Source organism: Artibeus jamaicensis, unplaced genomic scaffold (genome assembly GCF_021234435.1).
Source record: "Artibeus jamaicensis isolate MK-2021 breed Jamaican fruit bat unplaced genomic scaffold, CSHL_Jam_final scaffold_537, whole genome shotgun sequence".
Lineage (NCBI taxonomy): Eukaryota > Metazoa > Chordata > Mammalia > Chiroptera > Phyllostomidae > Artibeus > Artibeus jamaicensis.
The window spans coordinates 35,754,914-35,781,817 of record NW_026522047.1 but is presented as its reverse complement, the minus strand read 5'-3'; the positions used below and the strand labels follow the sequence as shown (position 1 = coordinate 35,781,817).

General features: G+C 48.0%; 1 protein-coding gene across 6 annotated transcripts in view; it reads left to right on the top strand.

Moving 5' to 3' along the window:
* Positions 1 to 26,904, top strand: part of GATA4 (GATA binding protein 4) — a 77,541-nt gene that overhangs the window by 16,655 nt on the left and 33,982 nt on the right. For 3 of the 6 annotated variants that reach the window (XM_053658422.1, XM_037145430.2, XM_053658421.1), the window contains one exon: positions 12,952 to 14,041. In XM_053658422.1, coding sequence (XP_053514397.1) covers positions 13,426 to 14,041 — 616 coding nt within the window. In that variant the 5' untranslated portion in view covers positions 12,952 to 13,425. Of the gene's footprint in view, positions 1 to 9,009; positions 9,210 to 12,951; positions 14,042 to 26,904 lie in introns of those variants that run through there. The other 3 variants (XM_037145432.2, XM_037145429.2, XM_037145431.2) reach the window with 2 other exon arrangements.

Sequence of the window (26,904 nt, the reverse complement as noted above, 5' to 3'; positions counted from 1 at the left end):
AAAGATGAGGGAAGCCAATGACCAATGGCTTTCTGTTAACATTTATTTTCCTCTATTACCACAATGGTTTGACTGGAGTTAGAAACAATAATATTATCAACAACTCTGGGAAGGAGTAGAAATGATTGCACACACCATTTTTATTGGGCAGAAAAGGAAGGCAGTAAAGCCATCCTGTGATGCAAATAGTTAGTGGCTTCTGACTCCAAGTGATGTCCACTGGACTATGGCGTCTGTAAATGCAGGTACAAAGTTGTGGTGGCTCCTCTGGCATAGGCCACACTTTCCTCCATGTGCCTGCATGGTCACCATGTACACATCACAATCTGCAGCTAGGTGTGATGAAGAGAATTAGAGTTAAAACAACTTCTCCTGCAGAAGTTGTGAGGATTTAATAAGATTATGTGTAGAAGAGGCCATGTTTCACCACATGCCCTTCCCTTAGTGCATTCGGAAACACAGCCCTGCTCTCAGGGGCATACTCATTCTTCAAGGTCAGGCCTTGGCTTACTCTTGCCTCATGGGACCAGCTGGTGAAAACCCAGTCTTCCCTGACTGGGTCCTGGCCAGCCTGGTCTCCTGTTGTCCATCCTCCACCAACAGATGCTTGGGGCGTGGCAGTGTGGTGGAAAGTGACTTAGCAATCCTGAGATTCTGCTGCCTGGTTCCATGACTCTCAGGAGGAGAGAACAGAAAAATCCTCCCCCGACGACCCTCCCCCACTGTGGCCCACTGTAAAACATGAGGGCGTCTCACATGTGTGTGACTAGCCACTGGAGCTGTGCCCAGGGCAGTCTGCTGTGGCCATGCCTGCAGACCATGCAGAAGACCAGCCTTGGAAACTGGATCCTTTAAAAAGTGATGCAAGGGTTTATTTTGTATATAAATCACTCTTCTGAAGTGTTTTAGGTGGGAGTCCAACATGTACCAGGGATGTGGAGTCTCCCTAAGGACGGGATGGTCAAGCGTGTGTTCACGGGTAGAGAGAGAAGAGGGGCCGGAGACTCTTATCTTGCCCTAGCCATACTCTTTTCCCCTGCTTTTTAACAACTCTGATTTATTGAAGTGAAATTTACATACAGTAAATTCAGGCTTTGTAATGAACAGTTCTATGAGTTTTTTGGACAAACACATAAATGGTGTAACCACCATCACTGTCAAGATATAGAATAGTTGCAACACTTTACAGAATTTCCTGCTCCCCTTTTACAACCCCTTGCACCAGCAACCTCTGGTCTGGTTTCTGTCCCTACCTGAGAATGCCACATGCATGAGTTCCTTTAGGGTTGGAGTCTGGCCTCTTTCACACAGTCCTGGTGCATTTGAGATTCACTCATGTCGTTGCGTTTATGTGTAGTTCTTTCCGTTTTGTTCCTGAGTAGTGTTTTGCTGTATAGGTGTGCCGCGTTTGTTATTCCACTCCCCAGTTGAGGATCACTGGTGGGGTTCACAGTGTGGGGCCATTATGAGTAAAGTGGCAGGGTTTGAAGGCACCAGCAATTCTCTTTTATAAATTAAAGCACAACTTGCATTCAGTGTTTCCCATCCGGAGGCTAAGCATAAATAAATATGCTAAGCAGCTATGTTCGTAGAGTTTGGGGTGAGATGTCACAGTCATTGACAAAAGGGGTATGTGGAGAAGAGAGAGTGTGTTTAGACAGGAGGGTTCTGGAGAGGGAAAGAGAATGAGAATTCAGGGCTTTTGAAGTGGAGTAGACAACTTTCTCACACAGGAACTGAAAAAGTGATCACTCTTCACTGATAAGGCTTTGTCTTATACACTCTACTCTGAGCTCTCCACCTCGAGGGCCCAGCATGGACTACTGGAACTGGGCATCTCAGAGACTTCATGGGGTGAGGGGGGGAGGTTCTTCCTCTGTGATGAGCTGGTACGAGGTGGGGTGGAAGGACAGGATAGGGTTAGCAGCCTAGACTCCTCGGGTTAGCTCTGTACCTCCATAAGTGAAAGCCTGCCCGCCCCCCTTTATCTAGATGCGGCTTATTCCATCTCGTTCAGCCCCTTTGCTTCTTGGTGATTCGCCCTGTGGTTCCTTGCACTTCGTCAATTTGCTGTTCATTAGCACCTCCACTGAAGAGAGGCTGTGAAAGAAAGCAAACTTTAAAGGTAGTTCATCCTTGTATCTCAATTAAACACATACAGCGAGTGTGGAGAAAAGTTGAAGAGCCAAAAAGAAATGTAATGCCAGGGATCTTCCAGTCTTTTTATTCACTCAGGCCTGAACACAGTACATACCCATTTGACAGAAATAGGGAGGTCTGGTTATCAGAAGCACCGTATCTCCCTCCTCTTCTGCTGTTGCAAGAAACCAGTTATTCCCAAACAATTAATAAATATCTTCAGGGACCCACGGGTGTTAGGGAAAAAGCAACCCACTCTCTGGGGCACCTGTGCGACTGTGCTGCAGCTGTGGGGTGGTGGCGTGGGAGGCACATTACTGTCCATTGCAGGGAAGCCCAGGCCTGGCTGAAGTGGACGCTCACCAGGGTGAAGGACCACGAGGCCTCCAGCCTCCTCCTCCCCACCTCTAGCCTCTGCCTTTCCACGGTCCGCCGGAGATGCTGTTTTCACACTTGGGCTTCGCGCTTCCTTGACACTTTCCTGTCTCTCTCCGCCGCGCCAAGCCTCGGCGCCTGCCTGGGCATCTTGTCCAACTCCGGGTCACCTCGGCTCCGGTTCCGTGGCCAAACCGGCCAAGGGAAGGGTGCCAGGACGGCGGGGAGGTGGCGGCTTGTGCGGAAACGGCGCTGGGAACGCCACGTCTCTGGTGGCCCCACAAATCTCCCAGATGCGCGTTGGGTCTGGCAACCGGCAGCGCTCCAGCCACGTGTCCCCATCGCCATCACTGCCCTCCCGGGAGCTGGGTGATGGGGGGGAGGGAGTCCTCAACTCCGGAATGACCTCGTCCTTGCCTGGTGCCCTCTGTTCCGATCTGGCCCTGGTCGTTTACTTCCCATTCATTTCTCTTGCTTTCTCCTCTCTTAAGGGTCCGGATTCTCTGTTTCTGTCTCCAGGTCTCTTGAATCCTGTCGCCTTCTTTCTCTGGGTCTGAGACCCCTGTCTGTATCCCTCTCCACGCTCTCTGCCTGTCCATCCCTGATCTGCCCCACCCTGTAACATTCCACCATTCAACACTATGTACGTGACTTATTTATTGTTCATCTTCCTCTTATGGAACATAAGCTCCCCGGGAAGACTTTTTTTCCTCTGTTTTCCTCCTTGCTGAATCCCAGCGCCTTGAAGGTTCCTGACACAGAGCAGGTGTCTAATAAATACAGAATGGTTGAATAAATGAATGAATGAGTCCCGTCCCTCTCTGGTTTCCTCAGGCCCATCTCACTCTCAGCTGTTCCCACGTCTTTCCTCTGCCCTCCTCTCTGCCTATCTCCCTCTGTCCCCACTTTCCTCTCCTTTCTCTTCTATCTGTCTCTCTCCATCTTCACCATTCCCTGTTGTGTTGTGTGTGTGTGTCTGTCCTAGGAGACTGTGTGCCTGGCATCCTTCCTCAGTCTTTGTCAGGGGAGCTCTGTGGCCTCTGTGGATTGCCACTGCTGAGCGCTGAACCAGGTTCACCGGCTGAGCATGACTCCCCAAATCCTGCGCACTGGGAAATCCCTTCTTGCCGACCCCAAAGCCCAGGGCTCTGGGGTTCCCTTAGGGGCAGCTCAAATTTAGGTGGAAGATTTGAAGGCTGACCAGGTAGATAGACTGAGCTGATAAGTGATCCCTAACAACCTACTCAAGGACACTCTCCACCTGGAGCCTGGACCTCAATGTCCCACTTTGAGAAATGGTGGCCACTCTGGGTACCTACCGTGCACCAGGAAACTTATTTTCTTTTTAGGGGAGTGTTCTATTCTCCAACTTCCACCAACCCTGAGAGATGCTATTAGCAGTACATTCTGTAATTTTAATCACCCAGCCTGCATTTATTGAGCATCTACTATGTGCCAACCATGGTCTCTGACCTCATAAAACTTACCCTCTGTGATGTGTAGGGGGAAAGAGCGTGTATAACCAACCACAGAAAAACATGTATAAACAACTAGGAACATAAAACCTAGGAATAAAGCGAATTAATATTTTTATACATTCCAAGGACATTTATCAGTGTTATTTCTCTGGAATTGGTACCTTTAGCACTGCAACTTCAAAAGTTCCTCACGGGGAAGAGGGAAGGAAGGAGGACCCACAAGTGAAATAATTGGGGCCCATGTCACCGGGAGAAATCCCAGAGATGGCAGCTTCAGTCCCCAAAGTGTAGGCCTCCCAGTGGCCAGCGATCTGGCAGTGGGGTGCTGGAAGCTCCTACTTGTTACAGTTTTAGGACCTTGGATGAGGAGGGGGAGAGGGAGCAAGGCTGGGAGGAGTTAGAGGGGCCCCACTGGAGGAAGTTAAGGGCAAGAAGCTCTTAACTCCTCGCCCGCTGGGCACAGTGTCCCCACACGCTTGGATGCCAGACTGAGTCTCAGTTCTGGCCCCAGAACCTGAGAACCGCGCCCTTTCCACTTAAAAGCTTCTGTCATCCTTCCCAAACTTAATGAAAATGTAGAGACTCCTTTTCGATTTTCTTTCCCTTCCTACAAGTTCACAGATTATGAGCAACGAACTGTTTTAAGTTGATTTTAATGTTTAAATGTCAGACATACTCAATAAAGAAAATTTAGAAATATTTGAAAGCCAAAACAAGGGTTTAAAAGTGTTTTGTTATAGAAACTTGATGTTTAATAGAATGGGGGGGAAAAAAGAAGACTCAGGAACCTAGGTCTGAGACCTGCTGTGAAGCGCGCCAGCTGGCACAAATGTCTTAACCTTTCTGGGTCTCCGAGTTGCTGCTTGTATGAGGTTGATAACACCTTCCCTCTCTTCTTCTAGTGCAAGGATGTTTCTGCGAGAAAATGGAATCTGAGAGTGTTCTGTAGTCTAAAATGACTATAAAACCTGAGGGGGTGTGCCCAAAACCGTAGTCCTCAGGGCCAGGAGCTCCAGGAGGCGTTTGCAGAGGTCTCTGAGTAAGAGCACGGCTTCACTTTGCAACACCGATTCGTGTTTTTAAAAGCAAGACATGTAAAAAGCATTGCTGCCTTCGCTCTTTGAGGCTGCAGGCGAGGGCTGGCGGCAGCTCCTTGGGATGCAGAGCTCGGTTCCTGGTGTGAGGAATGAGAGTCTCTCTGTCCCTCCCGCCCTCACAGAGAATTCTGGTTGAGCAAAGCTTGCAGCTCAAGGAGGGAAAGGTCTGTGTAGCTTTGCAGCTTAATTAGTTCTCCATTTATCCACCCGCTCAGCATTTTGGCTCTGGGTGCTCCACCTGGGAGGAGTGGAGCAGAGAACAGGGCGGGGCAGCGAGTGAGTGTCGCAGAGGGAGGAGGACTCCAGCCGGTGGCTCCTGGGCAAGGCTCAGGCATTCGAAGTCCATGGGGACCGGGTCAGGAGCCCGAATACGTTCAGTGCGGGTCACTCTGCTTGTCTGACCTTGAGTCCTAGCTCACAAGTCCACTGAGACGAATCTACCTCTTCAAAGAAATTTGTTGCGGGTGGGGGTGGGGGTGGGATGGTGACTTCCATAGTCCCCTCTGTGGTGCTTTCTCTCAGGAGGCTCACCATTCCGATTATAAGACTTTTGGGGCCCTGCGTTTGTAAGGCTTCTTTGGTTGCCAGGTAATGCAGGAGCCGAGGCTGATTTTCGCAGGGTGCCCAACGACCTCACCAGCCGGAATTGAGATTGTGGCACCCGACGCGGCGCTTAAAGAAGCAGCTAGGGTCTGCCCAGGAAATGCGGTGAACGCAGCGCCGGAGGTCCTCGCTGGTGTCACTGTAAATTCCACTGTTTATTACCCCCCCACCCCCAGGCAACTAGAGTTCAGATTCCTCTGTACGACTCATCCAGCCACAGCCTCGCCGCTGCAGGGCTATGACCTACTCCAGCCCCAGGGGCCTTAATGGAGTAAGGAAATGCAACTTTTCTTGTGTCCTGGCGAGGACGCTTTTAAGCGTACGGTACATGTAAGTGGTTCTTACTTGTTAAAAATCTTACAACCTGGCTCTTCACTAGACCCAGGCCCTTAGTAAAAAGAGGTCAAAGGCTTTCACAGTATTCACATTTCCCGGTGGAATACAGAAAAGAAGAGCAGAAAGCAAACGTGAATGGGGTTGGGCCACATCCTAGACCAGAAGCCTAAGAACATCTTAAAAATAGCCTCTTAAGATTTCGAATCTTAGCGCACCCCTCCCCCTCCAGCCGCCTCCTGAACAGGGAGAAGCCTGGGAACCTGCCGATAAAACCTCCTCCAGGCCCGCAGGCCAGCGAGGCCTTGAAATGCTCCCCGCTCCTGGCAACCCTGGCGGCGAGGCTGCTCCCGCCTCCCCAAGGGAGGGAGGAGGCCGAGGAAGAAAAGAGGGAGGGAGCGAGGGAAAACGAAACACCCCAAAAGAGCAGGCTGCTCGCCAAACACCCTCTTGAATGTCCTTGAGCCTTAGCCCATTGGGGAGAAAATCAGGGTGGTGGAAACCAGAGAAAAAAAATCTACAGGAAACAGACACAAATTTCTCTGTCCCAGGGCGCTTCCTAGAACCAACGAATCTTTTCATGCTCCCAGGCTTCAGCCCAGCAGGAGAGCGCCAGCGGGAGGGGTGGGTAAGGCCCTGTCCAGGGCCCGGCTGGGAGCAGGACTGCAGGGATGGGGGGCCTGAGAATCTGGGCGTCCTCACAAGCAATAGTTCAGAAGAAGCAGGCTCTTTCATCAGGGGTCTCATAACCAGGCCACACATAGAAGGGCCTGGCATCGTCCCATCACTGTGAAGAGGAGACTGAAATTCCGAGAGGCTGAGGGGTGGGGGAAGAGCCGCGGGAGACCCCCCACAGGTCGGCCAGCTGACGCGAATCAGCACCCGCGCTCCTGCGCCTGGGTCCACCCGCACTGCTGGGAGTAGATCTCGTGGGGGCGGCCTTTGTCCTTGGCCCGAGTGAGGAAGCTCAGAGGGTTGTTCCTCCGGATGCCCAGTCCCAGGCACCTGGCTTGTTCCTTAAAAAAACAAAAAACTGCCTAATTCCTAATGTCAGCCCCCTTTGCCCTCTGAGGGTCTCTCGTGGGAGGCAGCCCTGAGACCTCGGGCATCACTGGAGCCACAAATCCCCACGGAGAAGTGAGTGAGGCCGGGGCAGCTACCGCCTGTCCAAGCCCAGAGTTTCTACGCTCCAGAAAGCCCCCATAGGCCCCCAAAGCAGGCCTTTGGCTTCCAGCGGCTCTCGCTCACCCGATGGGGATGAGGACCCTTTTCAAACAACGCAGGGGGCGCGTCCCCTTCTGCTCCGATGGGTCTGAAAGTGCGCGGGTGGAAGTGTCCTCCAGAAACAGCCTCAGGGGTCCCCAGGATCTCCTTCCTCTTAACTCCTCAGGCCTGGGTTCTGCAGTGCCAAAGTTGCAGAGGCACTGGAGAGGAGTTGGGGGAGCTGGGAAAGGGAAACTCAGCTTCCAGGGCGCGGAGGTGCCCAGGCTGACAGCTGCCTGGGGTGCGTCTGCACGCAGACCTTCCGCAGCTCTGTCGGGAGCCCCAGGTTTCTCTCCTGCTCTGGGGCGCCTCTGGACCTCTGCACCTTTCAGCTCAGGGAAGAGAAGTCCCCGCGCAGCCGCGCTCAGTCCTTCCTCTGGGATTTTCCTGAGAATCCCCACGAGTTGGCTACAATCCCTTTGGGGGTTTCCTTTCAGTCAGCCCTAGCGTCCTAGCTTCGTCCTCTGCTCCCCGGTTACTCTCACTCAGGCCGAGAATCCACAACAGATCACCAACTGCGGAATCGGTGTCACTGCTACCTTTCCTTCGGAGACACACAGGTTTCACGGAGGGTAGTATCCCGGCCCCCCTTCCAGACTCCTCTAATCTGGTATGAGAAAACTGTGATAGGGAGAAAAGTGCGGCTTTGCGGGCGGCGGGAGGGGGGGGTTGAACAGAGAGTGAGAGCCACCGGCCGGCTGTTATCTGGGGCTGAAGGCTGCGGTAATCGATGGGTTATTTTTACGCGGTAATAGGGCCCTGTGATTGCTCTATTAACCTTTAGACCTGTCTGAGGGACTCTCCGGCTCACAGCCCCGCTGCGCTGGGGCCTCTAGGTACTGACGCCGACTCCAAACCCGGGCCCTCCACCTTCCCAGCCCCTGCTAGAGGGAGGAGGCTGAGACTGAAGGCGGAGAAGTCCCGCTGGATTGCGGAGCTCCCCAAGGCCCCGCCTGTCGCTGGGATTAGTGCTGTGGCCCCGCAGGCTGCACTGAAAACAGCAAGATCTGAAAGGAGAGGCCGCAAGGGTGGGAAGCGTTGCCCGGCGGGGGTGTACATTTGCATAAATATATAAAATTGAGGGCTGGAGCCAGCGGGCTGGAAAACCTGGGAAACTAATGGGAAAGCGAAAAGAGGGCTTACGTCTCTGAGCTCTGATTTGAGGGCCCAGTCCCAGGTTTATTATTTCTTACACAAAACTAGGAGTCCCAGGCCAGGTTCTCCAGTGGAGTCCCGGATCTCCACTACCCACTACCCTCCCAGAGACCTTTGGCAGACCAGGCACTCCTTGCGACCCAGTGCCCTACATCTGATCTGGGGTCACCTTTCCCTCTCTCAGTCCCGCCCCTTGCCCACCACTTTCCAGGCGGCCGACAGCTCAAGACAGCCCAGAGGCGGGGGAGGGGGTAAGGCCGGGAGGGGTTTGGAGAGAGGGCTCATTAGTAAAACTGGCCCTAGGCAAAACTGCAAACCCAACCAACCGCCTCAGGGTGGTGGGTGAAGCCCCATACCCTGGAGGCAGCACTTTGATGTTTTCCTAGGAGATCCCTGTGCCTGGACTTTGCCTGCTAGGGGAGTTTTTTGAACAGCTCTGCAGCCAGACGCCCGGCGGAGTTGCAGCGGCCTGGCCGCACCCCCCGCCCCCCGCCTTTGCACGTGACTCCCATAGGCCAGTCAGCGGCCAGAGGGAGCGCTGGGGCGAGTGGACTCGGGAGGCGAGCTCTGGGACTTGGAGGCAGCTAGCAGAGTGGCTGCGAGAGGCTCTGCTGCCGCCAAAACTCCTGGGCCAGGAGATAGCACGCCGGCTCTCCTGAGACGTCCCGACCCCGCAGGTACAGCTTTTTTCTTCCCTGTCCTTGCCCTTTCCCGCCAACCGCTACCCTCCGAGCTCCCCCGCGCTGGTTTGCCTGGGAATGGAGAGGTAAGTAGTAGGTGAAAGGAGACATTGGTCACTCCTCTTTCCACACATTAGACGAAGCCTGCTATACCTCCGGCTTAGCAGCCTCTTTAAAGCACAGTAAGATTGCAGGGTAGAGGGGTGAGAGGGGAGGAAGCGGAGAAGGATCTTCGAAGTTCCTTTTGGATTCTTTTGGTGCGAACTTGAACTTTTTAAATCACGCCCCTGTGTGCAGAGTATCCAGCCCTTGTTTGCGCCTCGCAGGCCAGGGCCTAGGTAGTGATGGCCAGGCCAAATCACCCTGACCAACTGATCCGGGACATGGCAGATCGAACACGGAGGGGCAAAGACGGAGGAGTGTCGCCCATTGGCGACTCCGGGGACGCCGAGTGGTGTGGGAGACAGAGGCCCCGGGGAGGCGCTCTGCAGTCGCACACAGCTGCTGAGCGCCTGGCCTTTCTATGCCTTTCTGACCAGCCTCCTAGTGCCACGAGCTAAACGTCCCCCACGAAGCAACCCTACCCACCCATAGCGCTTCTGGGTGACACTAGTTGAGGGCCAGAACCCGACGGAAAGCTGCGATGCCCCTCTGCTGGCCACGGTTTGCTGCCCGTATCCACGATATTGTGTCGTTTTGCTTTGGGCTGTGGTGATGGAGGGGCCACCCACGGGAGAGGAGGATGCCTGAGAGATGAACTGTCCCCTCCCCGATGGAATGAGGGGACTTGCGGTTGGGCCAGAAGGGTGGTGAGGGACCCACGGCCTGGGGGGAATCGGGCGGCAAGCCCGGTGCCGCTGGGAAGGTTGGGGAAGCGCATCACGGAAGTCTTTCCCTTGTTTCTCAGAAACGGAATGGACAGCCGGGAGCAGGTTTCAGGCTGTTAAACGCAGAATAGTTTTAATGTGGGTGGCAGAGTAATGATCCCCACACTTTCTGAGTGCGCTGATGTGTGACAGTTTTCTGCACAGCAGGCCCAGAGCGAAGGCGCGACCGGAGCCGAAAGAGCAGGAGTGACCTGTAAATGGACGCGAACATTTTGGCGTTCTGGGTTCTCCAGTTCTCAGAAATAGATCGGGAAAAGGCTGTGGGCTAAATCACGAAGTTAGAAAGCATTTCCTGTCTGGCCCGTGAATTTGGGGTGAACTGGGACGAGTGATCGGGAGTAAAGGAAAAACTGGGGCGCAGGCCCTGGCCCCCATGGCGAGGCCAGACTCTGCCACTCTCAGGAGCTCGCTCCGTTCCCTCACCCAACGCCTGGCCGGGGCTCAATTACAGTTGAGAGTCGATAAGCAAGAGTCGTTTTAAGAAAGTAGTTAATTTCTTGTTTTGTACCCCCCCCAAAGCTATTGAAGGATGTTTTCTCCACCTCCTGTTGTCTAGTATTCCAACTCTGAGATAATGTACCGGTCTTTAAAAAAAGGTAGAGAATGTCAGACAAATGTTAGAAGTAGGGCATTTTTAGCGCTTACATTTTAAAGCTTGTAAGTTAGCATTTGTATGCATATTAGAAGTTGAATTACAAAATTATAAATCTTCCTTTCCTGAAGTTATGTGAGGAAAAACTTGCATTATGTTTTAGAACCGTACAAGTTGAGTATTACAGGACATATAATGAAATAGGTCAAGTACTCGATTTTAAAATTAAACGGTGAATATTTCACTAAGGTGAACCTATGTATTTACTTACTGGAAAGCAGAAATTCTTATGAGATATTAGTATTTTCCCTTCATTTTCAAAGGACGAAAGTTGACGATCTCAGGTCAAAGTTTTTGTATCCACCCTCAAACCAAACTTATTACTGAAAGTAAATGTCCCCCAAACCAATAATTCATTGTATAGTTTAGAAAGCAAACAGTAAACATTTAGGAGTCACAATGTGACTATAAAACACAGTGCTATTAGAATATTTTTATTATTAGCAATGTTGCAACAATGGTTAAAAGTATTTAAAAGATTTCATTTCCAGAACTGTTTTACAATAACAAAGATAACCATTTATTATAGTACATATTACAGATGGGTCATTTTCTTATGATACATTAGAAATCTGTAAATACTAGCCAACAATTATATAGAACTCCCTTGTGCCTGTTATAACAGTTTTACATAAACCTTGTTATAAGTGGCTCCACATATATTGATTTATAATTCTTACCATGACTCTGTGAGCTAGAGAAAGATCTCCATGAGATCTTTTTTTTTAAAAGATTTTATTTATTTATTTTTAGAGAGGGGAAGGGAGGGAGAGAAGAAGAGAAACATCAGTGTGTGGTTACCTCTCACCTACTACTGGGGACCTGGCCCGCAACCCAGGCATGCGCCCTGACTGGGAATCAAACCGACCACACTTTGGTTTGCAGCCCATGCTCAATCTGATGAGCTATGCCAGCCAGGGCGGGTAGATATCTTTAATATTTGCATTTTTGCAAATGGAGAAACGGAGGCACAGAGAGGTTAAGTAATGTGTTTAGTCATTCCTTCAGCAAATGGCAGAACCTGGATTTAGCAGATAGTTCGGCTGACATGTCAGTACGTCTACTATTGCAATGAAAGGGAAACCACTGCTAGAAGCAGCTGCCCCTTCTTGAGGAGAAAAGTGGGAGTGCAGTGGACAACCTCAACCCCCTCAGGCCCTACCGACCCCGTTCCCCCACCCCCTTTCATTGTGCTTTGATCTTCCACAAGCTTCAGAACTTTCCAGTGCTTCAGTTCCCTCTTTTGTAAAACGGGGAGAGACACTTTCGCTTAATGGAGCTGTGGGGAAAGGGGCCTGCTCTCTCGCAGGTGCTCCAGAGTATACAGGTCTTATTTCACCAGAAAAGAAGTGGCTGGCAAAACAAAAACACAGCATACAAAAAATATAACCAAGTCCTACCTACTGTTCTTTGCTGGTCTCACTGGTCTGATTCCAGACCTGGGTGGACCGATGGTTCTATTCGAACTCCCCACTAGGTGAATTGGAACGGTCCCACGAGTAGTTCTGTAAAGTGCCCTGGTATACTCCTCTCACCTTCCCGGACTTAACATCCACTCTCGGAAATCTCTGAAAATAACTATTTGCAAGAAACATGTATCTTGTCTGATTTGATATAGTGTCAAGTTTGATTTGCCTGATTCGATTTGAAATACCACATGGTATAGTGTGTGGATAAAGGATTTCACAACCCTTTTCACTGAGATAGAGCAGACACTGCTTGTTTATGTTTATAGAATTTAGATGCCACCTCTAGTTTTAAAAGAAAGGATTGCAAACAAAAATGTATTAGGTTGCCAGTTTTTGTCAAGTTTGTCATTGGTTTCCATGGACTACATGAATTTCTTTCGTGGCCAGGTATACTTAGGAATGAGTAGGGTAACAGAGAAGGTGAGTGAGATTTCTTGGGTCCTGGGCACTCCATGGAAATCCAAATCCCTGGATGTATAAAATACTGTGACAATAATACTTTTTTAAAAAAAAAATAGTATACAATAAAAGTCCTTCCTAACCAGCAACACAAAAAAGGCGGCGTAGATCACAACCAGTAATTCCATATTTAATAATCGGGAAGCCCCCGCACATCCGAGAGAACGCGCCCCCAGGGGTGAGCCAGACCCCGTGGCCTTCGGAAAAACAGAGACTGCGGCTTCCCTGCGAGCGGCGTGGCTTCCGAAGCTGGGCCGGAGAGTGGCGATTGCGTGTGCAGTGCGGGAGAAGCGACCAAGCAGACGGAAAGTGAGCTCTGGAGGCTCAGAATGAACTTATCTCCCTTTTCTCGTTCCTTTAGGACGGCAGCTGCAGAGAGGAAGAAAGGAGCCAGCCCAGCCCTCGGGCTTTGGAGCCAGCCCACCGCGCCCTGCGCCCGAGGCCACGGTGTCCGGAAGACTGAGCACCGACTGCTCCCGGTGTGACCCGAAGGCCCGTTTCCCGCACCTGCGCCCACGCCCTGCCCCGTATCTGCAGTTACCCCTAGGCGCTCGGGAATTCCAGGCCTTGGAGTGGATCCGCCCCTTCTCCACCATCTCCAGGAACAACCATAAATTTAATTTGGAAGTTTCCCGAGTAAAACAAGTCTTTGCTCAATGACGGATTTAATACGTATATATCTTTGAAGAATTTTTTTAAATTTGATTTTTGATCTTCATTTGTGGGACAGTCCCTCATCTGTACATTGTTACTTGTTTTGTGATTATTTTTCTCACTGCGCATTGATCTTGACCGGCAAGGGAGAGGACTCAGAGGCGGAGAGCTCGCAGGGGCGATGTACCAGAGCCTGGCCATGGCCGCCAACCACGGCCCCCCTCCGGGGGCCTACGAGACGGGCGGCCCGGGCGCCTTCATGCACAGCGCGGGCGCCGCGTCCTCGCCCGTCTACGTGCCCACGCCGAGGGTGCCTTCCTCGGTGCTGGGCCTGTCTTACCTCCAAGGCGGAGGCGGAGGCGCTGCCTCTGGGGCCACCTCGGGCAGCAGCTCGGGTGCCGCGCCGTCGGGTGCTGGGCCCGGGACGCAGCAGAGCAGCCCCGGCTGGAGCCAGGCGGGAGCCGAGGGAGCCGCCTACACCCCGCCGCCCGTGTCGCCGCGCTTCTCCTTCCCGGGCACCACGGGGTCCCTGGCAGCTGCCGCCGCCGCCGCCGCGGCCCGGGAAGCCGCGGCCTACAGCAGTGGCGGCGGGGCGGCGGGCGCGGGCCTGACCGGCCGCGAGCAGTACGGGCGTGCGGGCTTCGCCGGCTCCTACTCCAGCCCCTACCCAGCCTACATGGCCGACGTGGGTGCGTCCTGGGCCGCGGCCGCCGCCGCCTCTGCGGGGCCCTTCGACAGTCCGGTCCTGCACAGCCTGCCTGGCCGCGCCAACCCCGCCGCTCGACACCCCAATCTCGGTGAGTACTGAGCGCGAGGACCGGGGCCAGATGAGGACCCCAGCGGAAGCTCCAGAGCTCTGTCCGGGGAATTTAATTCTCACGAGGTGTGGGGCGTGGGGTGGAAGGGGTGCGGGGTCGGTATGCGTGAGTTTCCAAGGAAAGCAAACTGGAAGGCAGAGCTGGCGGTGCGGGGAGAAGGTGGCGGTGAAGGTGACCTTCACCGTCCCAAGGAGCCCAGATGCTGTTAAGTGAGGACGGGCCTGCTTTCTAGATCCTTTTCTGAAAGAGAAGACTGCAGGCGGCAGGTCTGGTTGCGCCCTCAGGGCAGCCCAGACGTCCGATTTTGCTGGCCCTGCAGTGCGCCCCGGCAGCGCCCTTCCCTGGGTGCCAGCGGGAGTCCCACGGGCTCACGGGAGAGGAGCCGCACCGGAGCCCTCGGCTATCGCTGGGTTTCTGCCCCCATTTCCTCCCGGCCCTCCCTCGGAGTCCTCCTCTGGGAACAGATTACGTTGGCTTGGCAACCAAGATCTTCTGGGCCATTTGGCAGCCCAGTTGGAGGATCCTTCAGGGTGGCAGATGATTTTCCTGTCGGGGATTTCACACCGGGAACAAAGGAGAGAACAGCAGTGACGGCGGGTTGCCTGGGGCCGGCACCCTGTGGGTGCCTCGGGGCCAGAACCCGCTGTCGCGTCGTGCTGGTCTGCAGGGGCAGATGTACCCGGGGGTGCATTTAACGTCCCCCCCCTCGGTGTCCTGGAGCTTGGGAAGCTCAGAGGGGCTTCTTTTTTTTTTTTTTTTTTAAATATATTCTTTATTTATTTTTCAAGAGAGGGGAAGGGAAAGAGAAAGAGTGGGAGAGAACTCAGTGTGGTTGTTATGGTCCTGGGGGCGGGGGGGCGAGCGAGAGGCAGAGGGCTTCTTTATGTTGCCCTCTTTCCAACGCCCGACGTAACAGAGACTTGGCCGCCTCCTGCAAGTGCGGAGCCTCCTCCGTGCTAAGGACTGAGGTTAGAAATAATAATGGACACAATTTAATATTTCACTTGAATGCCACACCTGGGAAAGATGCCAGGAGTGTGCCCCTGCCCCGATGTACAGATGAACAAAATGTAGTCGGAAAGAGAGCCTCGGCGCTTTGGGCTGGCGGGTAAGGAAACTGGCGACCTCCAGTCAAAAATGCAAACCGCCTCTGGTCCGGTAGAATTTCAGGAAGGACCGGTCGGATGTGGACGGCGGTGGCTTTTGGCGGGGAGGGGAAGCCTAGCTCGGAGAAACAAAGTTAACATTTATTGACTACCTACTAAGTGCTAAATCCTCTCGCATTTGTTCTCACTTTGAAGAGTAAAGCCTGTCCCTCCCAGGTCTCCAGTCTTGGGCTGGCTCAGAGACCGGTCCAGACTTTGAAGAGCTTTTAAATTATTTTCTGACCCTGGGTGGCCAGGGAAGGTCCCTAGGCGGGTTCAGCCAAATACACATCCCAGGTAAACTGATTAACCGTGGAAGTGGCGCCGGGTCTGAGCCTGTGCCTCCTAGTTTCCCCCTTCCCCTCGCGGGGGAGCCAGACGGCACGCCCCAGGGGAGGAGGAGAACCTCGGGAGCCTTTGGGGAGGACGAGGGGTGGGGAGAGAGAGAGCTGGCGTTGGACATTTCCATACAACCGCAGCTCCGAGTACGTGCGTGGGTGGGCTGGGGCGCTCTGGGCTTGCATTCTTAGAACTCGTGCATTCTCTCTAGAACTTCTGTTTCAAAAGAGGTCCCCATAGTCCCCCTTCTTTTAAGTTGGAACTGGGGATGGGAAGTTTGCTTTCTGATCCCCATAACCCTGGGGTGAGAATTTGGCGTCTGGTTAGGGGAAAGAAAGGGAAGGTCAAAAGGCAAAGATGGAGGATACTTCCTGGTCATCAGAGCTACAATCACAACCATGTTAAAAAAAAAAAAGATGCTGGGTGAGTCTTTGGATTCTGAAGTGTAGCCCAAACCACGCAGGAGGGCGTTGAATAATATTCCCAAATTCCAGGGTCAGCAGATGGCACACAGACCTCCAAGGAGCACTTTCCAGCCAAGAACTGTGGCCCATCCTCCCGGAACTGTGTCCCACCTGAGCACAGCCCCTGGGGCTGGCCCTACAGCTGGAGTCCCTCTTCCACACATCTCCTGGTGTTTTAGATGGGCCAGCCTGGGTCCATGTTATCTTTGTGAGGTTGAATTTGTTGGCATTCACATCTTCAGGTGGCACCTAACAGCAAGTTGCATTAAAAACAGTGCGTGTAAATGGGTTTTATATATTCATGCTCTCACCTGGGCCCTCCTGAAAAATGCTGGTAGCTTTCTCGAGGAGCAGCCCCCGGCATGTTTGTTGACAGTTTGTGATAGAAGGATGATGAGCAAGGATTACTGATTCCATGATGTTTATTGAGAGCTTGCTGTGCAGAGTTGCCCTCAGGCCCTTAAACAGGCATTCAGTGCGGTGGTACACTCAGGCAAACCGAGATTCAATGCCAGTGCCCCCATGGTCTTGGTTGGGCAAGTTATTTACCTCTCCCTGTCTCTTCTCCTTTTTGTTAGAAACGGATAATGATTGCTACTTTTGTGTTGTCTTAAACTAGAAAAACAAAGTGATGAAGTGTTTGGCTTTGTTCCCTCATAAATGATGGCTATTTTATTAAACAGTCACATACTATCATGTGGAATGACCAATTTTCAGATTTGCTCAGGACTGATGGGGTTTTCCAGGACTTGGGAGTTTTAGTGCTAAACCTAGGACAGTCCCTAATAAAGGGGGTGGTTGGTCACCCTATACAGATATGAATACAGGTACATGACCCAACAGCGAGCTACAGTAATGAGTTCAGAGCAAAGTGGAGAAGATAGGTTGCTCTTCCCTTTGTTTAGGAATCTGGAAGTCTTCTCCTAAGTGGTGCCATCTGCATTTGGCCTTGAAGGATGAGTACAAGTTTGCCAGGAAAAGCATGTGCAATTTAAAAAGAAAAAAAGAAAAAGCTCTGTTATTCATTCCCTTGTTTACCACCATACTGGGTAGTACCATGAAATGATACAATACCTCTTGACTTTTGTGTGAATAATATATTTATCACCATATGTAAAACCACACAGATAGCTCACCCTTCACTCAAAAAGTGTTTGGAATTTCAATGAGAAGAAATAAGAGAACACTATTTTTCTATGAAGTATTAATCACCTTAGTATTAACAATAGTTAATATCTTGCCAGAGTTCTGATGTTGTTGTTTTTAAAGATTTTGTTTATTTATTTTTAGAGAGGGGGAAGGGAAGGAAAAAGAGAGGGAGAGAAACATCAATGTGTGGTTGCCCACAGGTGGGGACCTAGCCCACAACCCAGGCATCAAACCAGCAGCCCTTTGGTTTGCAGGCCAGCACTCAATCCACTGGGCCACACCAGCCAGGGCTATACGGGTTCTTTTGAATAAGGCAAAAATCAAAGTAATAAAAGCTAACAGAGATCTCTGTAAAGCCCTGCACTGAGGTTGGAAGGAATTATTCTACCTTGGCTGCAGTGTATATGAACTTTTAATTCATTCCAAGTTCAGCATGTGCCCTGACCCTAAAACAACTGTTGAAATCATTAATGAGGCTGCATTAATGGAATTATGTGACCTTACCGAGGGCAGGTACAGAGTCTTACTCATATTTAGGTGCCTGGCACATGCTGGGCACTTGGCAAATATTTGAGTAGAGATCCAGGAGGCAATTGCCTCATTCCTCTACCCAGGTCAAACCGCACACAGCGGCTGCTTAGAAGGCCCACTGGAGGGCCATAGGGAAGAGAGCGCAGGGTGGGAGAGGGTTCTGGAAACTTGGGGAAACCACTGGAACTGTTTAGATTGGAGAAGTCATGAGGTGGATAAGAGAGGGTGAGAGTGACTGTGTACAGGTAGCTAACAGGCAAAAGTCTATGGCCTTTTACCTTAGTGTTCCTCCAGGTGAGCAGGTGTTAGGTTTGAGAAGAGCACTTTCTCACACTTGGTTGTAGTTGTTGAAATGGAATACGGAATACGGCTTGTCTTAATGATAAAGCCCTGGGCACTGAAAGCGCTGAAGGATAGACTGTGTTGCCCTCTGCCAGTGGAGCTGTGCAAAGAATGTGTGCATTTCAAGGGCTCAAGTCCATGTTTGTGTTCATGGGAAATAGGTACAGTGGGATAATGTGTCTGTCTCTTTTTCAAGAATCCAATCCCAGTGGTTACGCAGGTGGAACAATTTGTCGAAACGGATAGAAATGTACTGTTAAAGCGGGAGTGTTTTACTGCACGTACATCACACCACAATAAAGTTGATTTTTGTAGCAGTTAATGCTTGTAAATACTTAAGACTGAAAAGGATACAATGGAAACTATATGTACGGGAGGAGGGGGGTCTAAGGAGACTAAAAGGTAATGTAAAAAATACAATAAAGATTAAATTAAATTAAAAAACCATATGTAAATATTCCTTGAAGGAAATGGCGTTGTGGTGGATGTTACTGGGAAAACTATGAAAATATGTTCTATTATAAAATAACAGTCCTTTTGTGAATAGAGAAATAAGCAGTTGTATTATTTTCAAAGGATCCAAAAATTACTGAATCATTTTAAGGATTGGTTAAAGTACATGTGTATTGCTTGGTATTACCCAGATGGTTTCTTTAAGAGCTTTGCTTCTTTTGCGGAATTCTGAGTTTGTTTATGGTGTAGGTTGGAGGAAAATTCTGAAGTGTTTTCTGCATCTTTTGGGGGCTACTTATCAATGAGGTCAGTTGATTTCAGAGCTGGTTCATTTATGAAGGGAACTTTGTGAGATCAACTCTTTTTTTTTTTTTTTAGATCAAGTCTTAAGTAGCATGTTTGGCTAGAGAATGATTTGTCAGGCTTTGAGAAAACCAAAGTTGTTTAATTTTCCGGTTACCACCCTGAGCAGGTCAGCCAGAGAGTTGGGCAGGTCTGTGGTACTCAGCTGAGAACGAATTACATGGGAAAGGTGTATGGGGGTGGCCAGGGGTGTGTCGCTGCTTCTAGTGAGACTTGTCACCTGCCCAATTGTGTCCCATCAAAAGGTCAGGCCACATTTGCTAGTCACTTTCTAAGCACTCAGGTGGAATGATGCATGCACAAGAGGCTGTTTTAGATAACACTTTCTTCTGAGTTCCTCCCCATTTTTAAAAAAACTTAAGTTAGCTAAGAAAACAAACATACTCTGAAGGGTAGGGAAACAGGGACTCAATACCTGTGGGTGGGGGTGGAAATCGGTACAACCTTCATGGAGAGCCCTTGGTGAAAGCGACAAAGTACAGAGTAGATAACATTGATCCAGAAATTCAACTTCTAGGCATTTACTCTATAAATAAACTGGTACATATGTGTGGCAGTACTCTTCGTATGAGCAAAGTTGGAAATAACCTAAGTGTGCGCTATTAGGAGCTGTTCGTATACATATAGAACATGCAAACAATAGGATATCATGAAAGCTTACAAAATTAAAAGTTGATTATGCAATGGCTTGGAGTCCTCTTCAAGACATTGTAAGTGCAAGATGTACGTGTGGCATGATATTTGTGTAAAAAATAAAAGAAGAAGAAGAAAAGATTAGATGCCTTTGAAAATACTTAATTTATCTCTGGAGACAGTATTCACTGGGAGTTTGTAACCTGGTAAACAGGGTCAGTGAGGGGGTAAAGGTGGAAGTGGATTTTCACCATCTATGCCCTGGAGCCTTTTGAAAATTTCAAACACCTTAACCATTTTAATTTTTGTGCTTCTTTATTAATTCCTTAAATAACACAAAAATACATTTAAAATATAGGGAGGTTAAAATTAAGCTTTTTTTTTGTACCCCATAAGAATTTTAAAATATATAATTCAGTAGTGTTAAGTATATTCACGTTGTTGTGAAATAGGTTTTCAGAATTTTGCCTCTTGCAAAACTGAACCTCTGTGCCCGTTTACACTTCTCCCCATTCCCTGCTCTCCCCGAAACCCTGGCAACCACATCCTACTTTCTATGAATGTGACGACTCTAGGAACTTCATAAAATTGAGATCATACAGTATTTGCCTTTTTGTGACTGGCTTATTTCACTGAGCATAATATCCTCAGGTTCAATTATGCTGTGGCATGTGTGAGAACTTCCTTTTTAATGCTGAATAATAGTTCATTGTATGTACATATCACATTTTGTATATCCATTCCTCTATCCTGGACATTTAAATTTTTTCCACCTCTTGTGAATAATGCTTCTGTGAACAATCTTTTGAATTTTGAACCATGTGACTATATTACCAATTAAAAAATCAAACCAATTAAGTTTTTAAAGATACACACAGTGTTCATGAATTAACTTCTTGAAAGTCTCTCTCTCTTTTAAACAAGGTTCTATATTTAGTTTACGGATGCATGGCAAAAGTACTTTAAAACAAATGTTTATTGAATTTGGCTTTTGATTTTTGCTTGCATGACAGGTTGCTTTCTGAGGAGACAAAAAGTGTTGTCCTACTTTCAATATGTCTTTGGTAGCAGCTCTCAGTCAGCAGTTGTCAGGTCACCCCCACACTGACATGGCTCCCTCCTGGGCACGTTCCCAGGCGTGAGCAGTTCTCTCTTGGGTTACACTGGAGCTATGTCCTGAAAACCACTAACGTAGGACAGTGATGGGACTGTGTTAGAGAACAAATTACCTTCTCTCCAGGGCAAGGTAAGTATATTAGCCAGTTCTTTTCAGCCTGCTCTTCGAAGAAATTGAGTTGTATGCAGTTTAGAGCTGAAGCCAGTTGCAAATGTTGCTGCTTCTGTCTGCAGAGGAAAGAGGCAGGATCACTGTTTTTATCCTTGCCTTGCACTAGAAGAGGGCAATTCCTGCAGACCTGAGGATGCTGCTGCTGCTGCTGTTGCTGCTGCAAGAACTTGAAGGGGGCTTTTTGACATCTAAAAGTATTTGTCTGTGGGTGTCTAGCCTGCACATTTTGAATAAGGTGCAGGGGCTAAAGCTCTCTCTCCCATGGTTTGCATGGGTGTCTCTGTTATATTGACCTTGGTTTCATGTTACACAGTCCATGAAGAATTATTTAAACATTTTATTGGCTATCTGTAGAGCTACTTCTTTGTCTCCTTCTAAAGAAGGTAGGAAAGATAATATGAGTGGGGTTATATTAGGAATAACCTCTGATCTGTTTTAAGTTATACAAAATAAATGTACAAGTTTGGGTACATTAAAGTCTGGAAACTAGTTAATAGTTTTTTAGAGATAGTGGCCTATATCTATATACATTATACATGCTTGTATCTTGCATTATATATGTACAATTTATATATAGGAGGTTGGATCCTTTATTAAGGATCAATAAAGACATTGTCAGAGACTTTAAAGTCCTTCTTGAGAGGTAGATGTTATCTTGATTTTGCAGGAGAGGAAAGTGATGCTCAGATTAAGTGCTCTGGCCAGGTAGCTCAGTTGGTGTGAGTGTCGTTGCAATAAGCCAAGGTTGTGGTTCCATCCCCAGTCAGGGCACATACAAGAATTAAGCAGTGAAGGTACAAATAAGTGGGACAACAAATTGATGTTTCTCTCTGGAAAGAAAGGAATGAAGGAAAGAAAGAGGGAAAGATTGGTTAAGTCATCTGCCCCAGTTCTTACCAGTAGGACACAGCAGCTCTGGCTTAGAATCAGGTTAAGTCCGACTTCCAGGACCATGGTTTTCCCCACTTACCACACTTTCCATTTGCATGTGTCCCTGCAGAACTAGAAGGTGTGTAGTGATGGAAGGACTCGGTTAAACATTAGGGTTTTCTGTTACTCGGCTCTCCACCTCTTCCCCTCCCCAGTCTAGTTTCTCTCTGGTGTTTTCCTTCCTTCCTTCTCCCCAAAGTCTCTGCAGGTGCAGTGTCTTCCATCTCACTCTGACACTGCAGAATTTGCAATGTCAGGGATCCCTGTTTTGCACAAGCCCCCCGTTCAGCTTCCTGATTCTGGTGTGCAGAGAATGAAAGAGATTTCCCAGAATTCAGACCCTCCACGCTAGAGGATTCTCACTGTGCAACAGTGTTGGGGGTCCGTGTGGCTGCCTAAGAGCAAAACCATATGGTTCCCTCTTAAAATCCTTCCCTAAAAGACAATGAAAATCATCCTCTCTGTATTCTCCTTCCTCTGAAGAGTCAAATGTATTTGTGGGAGCAGCAGAGAAAGGAGAGTAGAAAAGCACAGTGATTATGTTTTTTAAAAAAATTTTTTATTATTGATTTTTAAAGAGAGAGGAAAGGAGAGGTAGATATAGAGAGAGAGACAGAGAGAAATGTCAATTTGTTGTTCCACTTATCTATGCATTCACTGGTTGATTCTTGTATGTGCCTGGACTGGGGATTGAACCCACAACCTTAGTACTGGGATGATGCTCTAACCATCTGAGCTACCCAGCCATGGCCCAGTAATTATGTTTTTAATGAAGATGAGAGTAGGGGTATGGATCAAGAAACCAAATAAAACCTCAAGCCAGAAGAGCCCCCATGGCATTGGCTGGAGCTGAACACAGAAGCCATCGGCGGAAACTTTCTCGTTTCTGGCAGGGGGCCTGTGGTTTTATCTATCACCATTCTGTAATCAGAACTGAACCAGGATATTCAAGCCTGTTATCTGAATGAAGGGGATTTGTTTTTCTGGCCTTCAGCATTTTGCAGAATCCCCAAAATTGACTTCATGTCTTTAAGTATCTTCTTTTTCCCCAAAGGAAGAATATAATCCAAGCAGGTAAGAGCCGTTCCACTCGTTTAAGTCATTGAGAAGCCTCTGCAAGGCTGGACTGTGAGTCTGCCTGTCACTCTGTGTTGAATAATCACAGATACCCTTCATTTTGGAGGATGAGAAATCAAGGAGTCACTACCAGAATTTGGTGGGAAGTTTTTGAAGATTATCAAACCAGTTGCAGATCCAACTTTGCTTTCTAAAATTGAGTTCAGTCCTTAAATGACTTTTTAAAATCGTTTTCTTTCCCAGTTTAAATCTTCATTTTTACTTCTAGCAATCCAGTCAAACTTTATCACCTCAATTCAGAATTGATCGATAGCAGCTGGTGAGCAGGTTAATTATAATCGCAGAATAAACGCTGAAGTCTCAAAGTTCACCACTTTTGTGATGTTTCCAAACCCCTCGGTGACCATGCCAAGAGACTCTCATTGACCCATTCAGGCAGGTGTGGGAGTTTGGACCAGGGGCAGACAATCGGATCTGATTCGAGACAACTCAATCTGGTTTCTTATCTGCAGTTTTTCCTATCTTATGGTGTCTGTCATTTCAGATTAAAAAGCCCAGTCAACCGAGCTGGGAAATGCCAAGTTACATTTTCTCCTGATAAAAGTTTTCTACTTGTTGTTTTATCGGATTGTGTTGAAATTGTATGTGCTTCTGTCAAGGTCTGCTGTGACCTTTTTAGATATTTTATCAGCTATTAGGTGGGGAAACCTTTTTTTTTTTCTTTTTAATTTTTTTTCTTCCACCTAGCAAAGAGTGACCTGACTTCCAAGACCATAAATCAAACCATGTAAAGAGAGGCAATAATACGGGTTACCCCTCAAAATTGGGTAGGCGGGGAAAACAAACAACAAATAAAACCTTTCCCTAGCACATGGAGAGAACTTAACTTGACCCTAAAGAAAGAATGTGGTTCTCGTGGAGTGCACACTTAATAGGAAAATACTGCATACGTGAAAAAAGAAAATGTTTTCCAGGTCAAAGATGGCTTTAGAAAAACATTTTTCTCCCAATGGTATCAGAAAAACTTAATTATTCTTCTTTTATTAAACTCAATGTATGTCTCCTATGGAAAAATGAATACCTCATATAAACCAATGCACAAATATTTGGTAATCTTACCATCCAAAGATAACCACTGTTAGGTATTAATCTTTGACTTTTTAGTTACCTTTCATATATGGGTATGTGTGTATTTATATATTTAAGAAACCATAAAAGTTACTGTTTAGTTATTTTATCATGGAAGAAAATTTTAATAAGGCTAGTGACTAAGTCTGTCCTGAAGATGATCCCTTAAATAGAGCAAAATTGATTGAAAGAGCTGTCAATAATAAATAGCTAATCAAACAAAACCATATAAAAATGTGGGTTTTTTTTTTTCCAATTTTACAGTATATTAGGGAGAACCAGTTTAAAGCTTGAGCCTATTTGTAAGTTCTCAGTGGTTGCCTTCTAAAGTGAGGCGAGCAACCCTTTGCAAAGTGTATTGATTTGTGAAGCTCTGATTTGCTGGGAAACATGAGCAGCATCTTCCAACCCATGTTTTAGGGGAGATAACTGGGGTGAACCCACATCAGTCTGCTACCAAGGGCCCCGGGAACCATGTCCTGTGCTCTCATTGTTCACGCTGGATGACTTTGGACTACTCACTAAGTCTCTCTTAGCTTGAGTATCTGTATTTATGAGGTTAAGAAATCAGGCCAGGAGCAGACATGCTAAAAATTCAGGGTCTTGTTGCATCTCCCATGATAATAGTTGATGCTGGCTGTCCTTCCACATACCAAAGCTACCATAGTAACACAACCTTCATGAGCTTGCATCAAACTCACATTCATGTACTCTGTGTAAAGTTGGTTTCCAAGGCAACCTGCCTTGTTTTAAGCGACAGTATCTGTAAAATTTTGGGTTTGATGGTCTTGTTTTATTTTTTCTTATACATAACAAAATGCTTAGCTACCCAAATATAAAAATAACTTTGGGAAACCATGGGTTAAGTGGCCTCAGAGTAGGTCTCAGTGTATATTGTTCCTTTGCTTTTCTACTAAGCCCGCTCAGAGTCTGTGGTCAGGCAGCAGAGGTCTGTAGAAGGCAGGGCTGTTACATACACCAGTCTCAGATACATTGGCTTCACCAGTCAAGCATTCAACAGATATTTCTGCCTTATTCCTGGGAGCAGGGCACTTGTTAGGCTCTGGAGATGAAAAATGAACGCGATGGTCTCTGCATGCCAGCAGCTTGCAGTCTGGTGGGGAGATAAAAAGTGAATGTGCAGGCTCAGACAGTACACAGAGAGCTATAGTGGGCCCAATCTGGGTTCCTGCGGAGCCCCGAGGATTCTTAAACTGGCCTTGTAACCAGAAATTCAGACCAGGTGTCCTGCACAGGAGGGGACTCCTCTGTTGAGTCCTGAGAGATGATTGGAAGTTTGCTGCGTGGTAGGAAGGACATTCCAAGCTGAGGATGTCTCTTGAGTCTAGTGAGCCCACAGTGTAGGTTGAGAGGACATCAGGCTAGAAAGCAGGCAGAGGCATTTGAAGACTTTGGACTTGGCCTCTGTGAGAGAAGACTTGAAAGGGGAGGGAGAGGTGGGGTGGCAGGAGGAGCATTCGGGATGTAACTTTGATTACAGTGTAGACAGGCTACAAATAGTCACTCCCAGTTCTATTTTGTTTGTTCGCCTTGCTCTTGCAAGCCGATGACTGCCTTCCCTCTGCATTACTGAACCCATTGCCAGTTAGAGAAAACGCTGATGAAAAGACAGCGGTGTGCTGCGAGGGGGTTTTGGAGTTCATGTCCATGTGCTGTAGCAGTAGGACATGGTGGAGTGGTGTGGTTTGTGTCCACATTGAGATGGAAAGAGGGGGCAAAAATCTAGGCCTATTCTAGTTCCTAAGCCAGATCCCACCTTCCCTGCCCTGGGAAAGAAGAGGGGTGAGGCTAATCTGATCTCGGAGAGGGGGTCCCACACTCTCATGATCCCATCTTCTTTTGCACATTTCGTAAAGTGAGGTAGGGGATGGGGGTGGCCTTGAATAGGAACATAGATAATTACAGAGAAAAGTGCTGTATATGCAGGTGAGCATCACCAGACTCTGTAGGATGGACCAGAGCATCCAGAGGTTTGGAGGTGAAGATGAACATTTTAAGTTCAGTTCTTGCCTTTAAAATTTTTTGAAAATATGTTAAATTTCAAACATCAGGAGAAGCAGAGAGTCAGTCAGTATTCATCCTCCAGCTTTGACAAATATTAGCTCCTTACCAGCTGTGTTCCGTCTACATCCTCACTCCCCCACCTTGTGCCATGTGATTTTGAAGGACATTCCAGACAACTTACCATTTTATCTATAAATACTTATGTAAGTATCTCTAAAAGCTATAAGGGCACTTTTTAGAAATATAGCCCCAGTGCAAGTATCACTCTGATACAAATCACTCCCTAATATCATTAAATATACAATCAGTGTTCAAATTTTCTGTTTACCTAACTTTCTTTAACAGTTTGTTCAAATCAGAATCTAAATAAGGTCCATGCGTTGTCTTACAAGTTTCTTTTAATCTGTAGGTTCCCCTTTTCCCCTTCTGCTACTTCTTTCCCTACATTTGCTGAAGATAGCAGGCTTTTCCTATAGAGTCCCCTACAGCCTGGGTTTCATTGATTGTTTTCCCTTCAGGACATGGAACATGTTTCTCTGTCCCCTAATTTCATGTAAGTCTGTGACTGAAAAAACAGGCTTGGTCACATTCAGCTGTCTTTGATGGTCCCTGCCTAGATCCGCTAGTTCATTAGAGCTTGCAGTGGTGACATTCGAATGCTCTCCTTCCTTCTTCATTTACTAGCTAGAACACAGTTATAACAATTAAAAAGTTAGTTTATCAAATATTTGGTGATTCTGGGACCCAGCTTGTATATGAAAAACAGGAAAAATGCTTGCTTATTTTGCTTTATTTTTCAGTGTTCAAAATAATGAATTAGTTCCATTAGCATTCTTCAGAAATTACCAATGAAGTGATTTTTTTAGTATCATTAGAAATCATGGGTTTAAACATATATGATGTGTTTTGATGCATGTAGTTATTATCCTAATGGATGCTCAGATTGTTCCACCTTTGGCAGTGGGAACTTGTTCA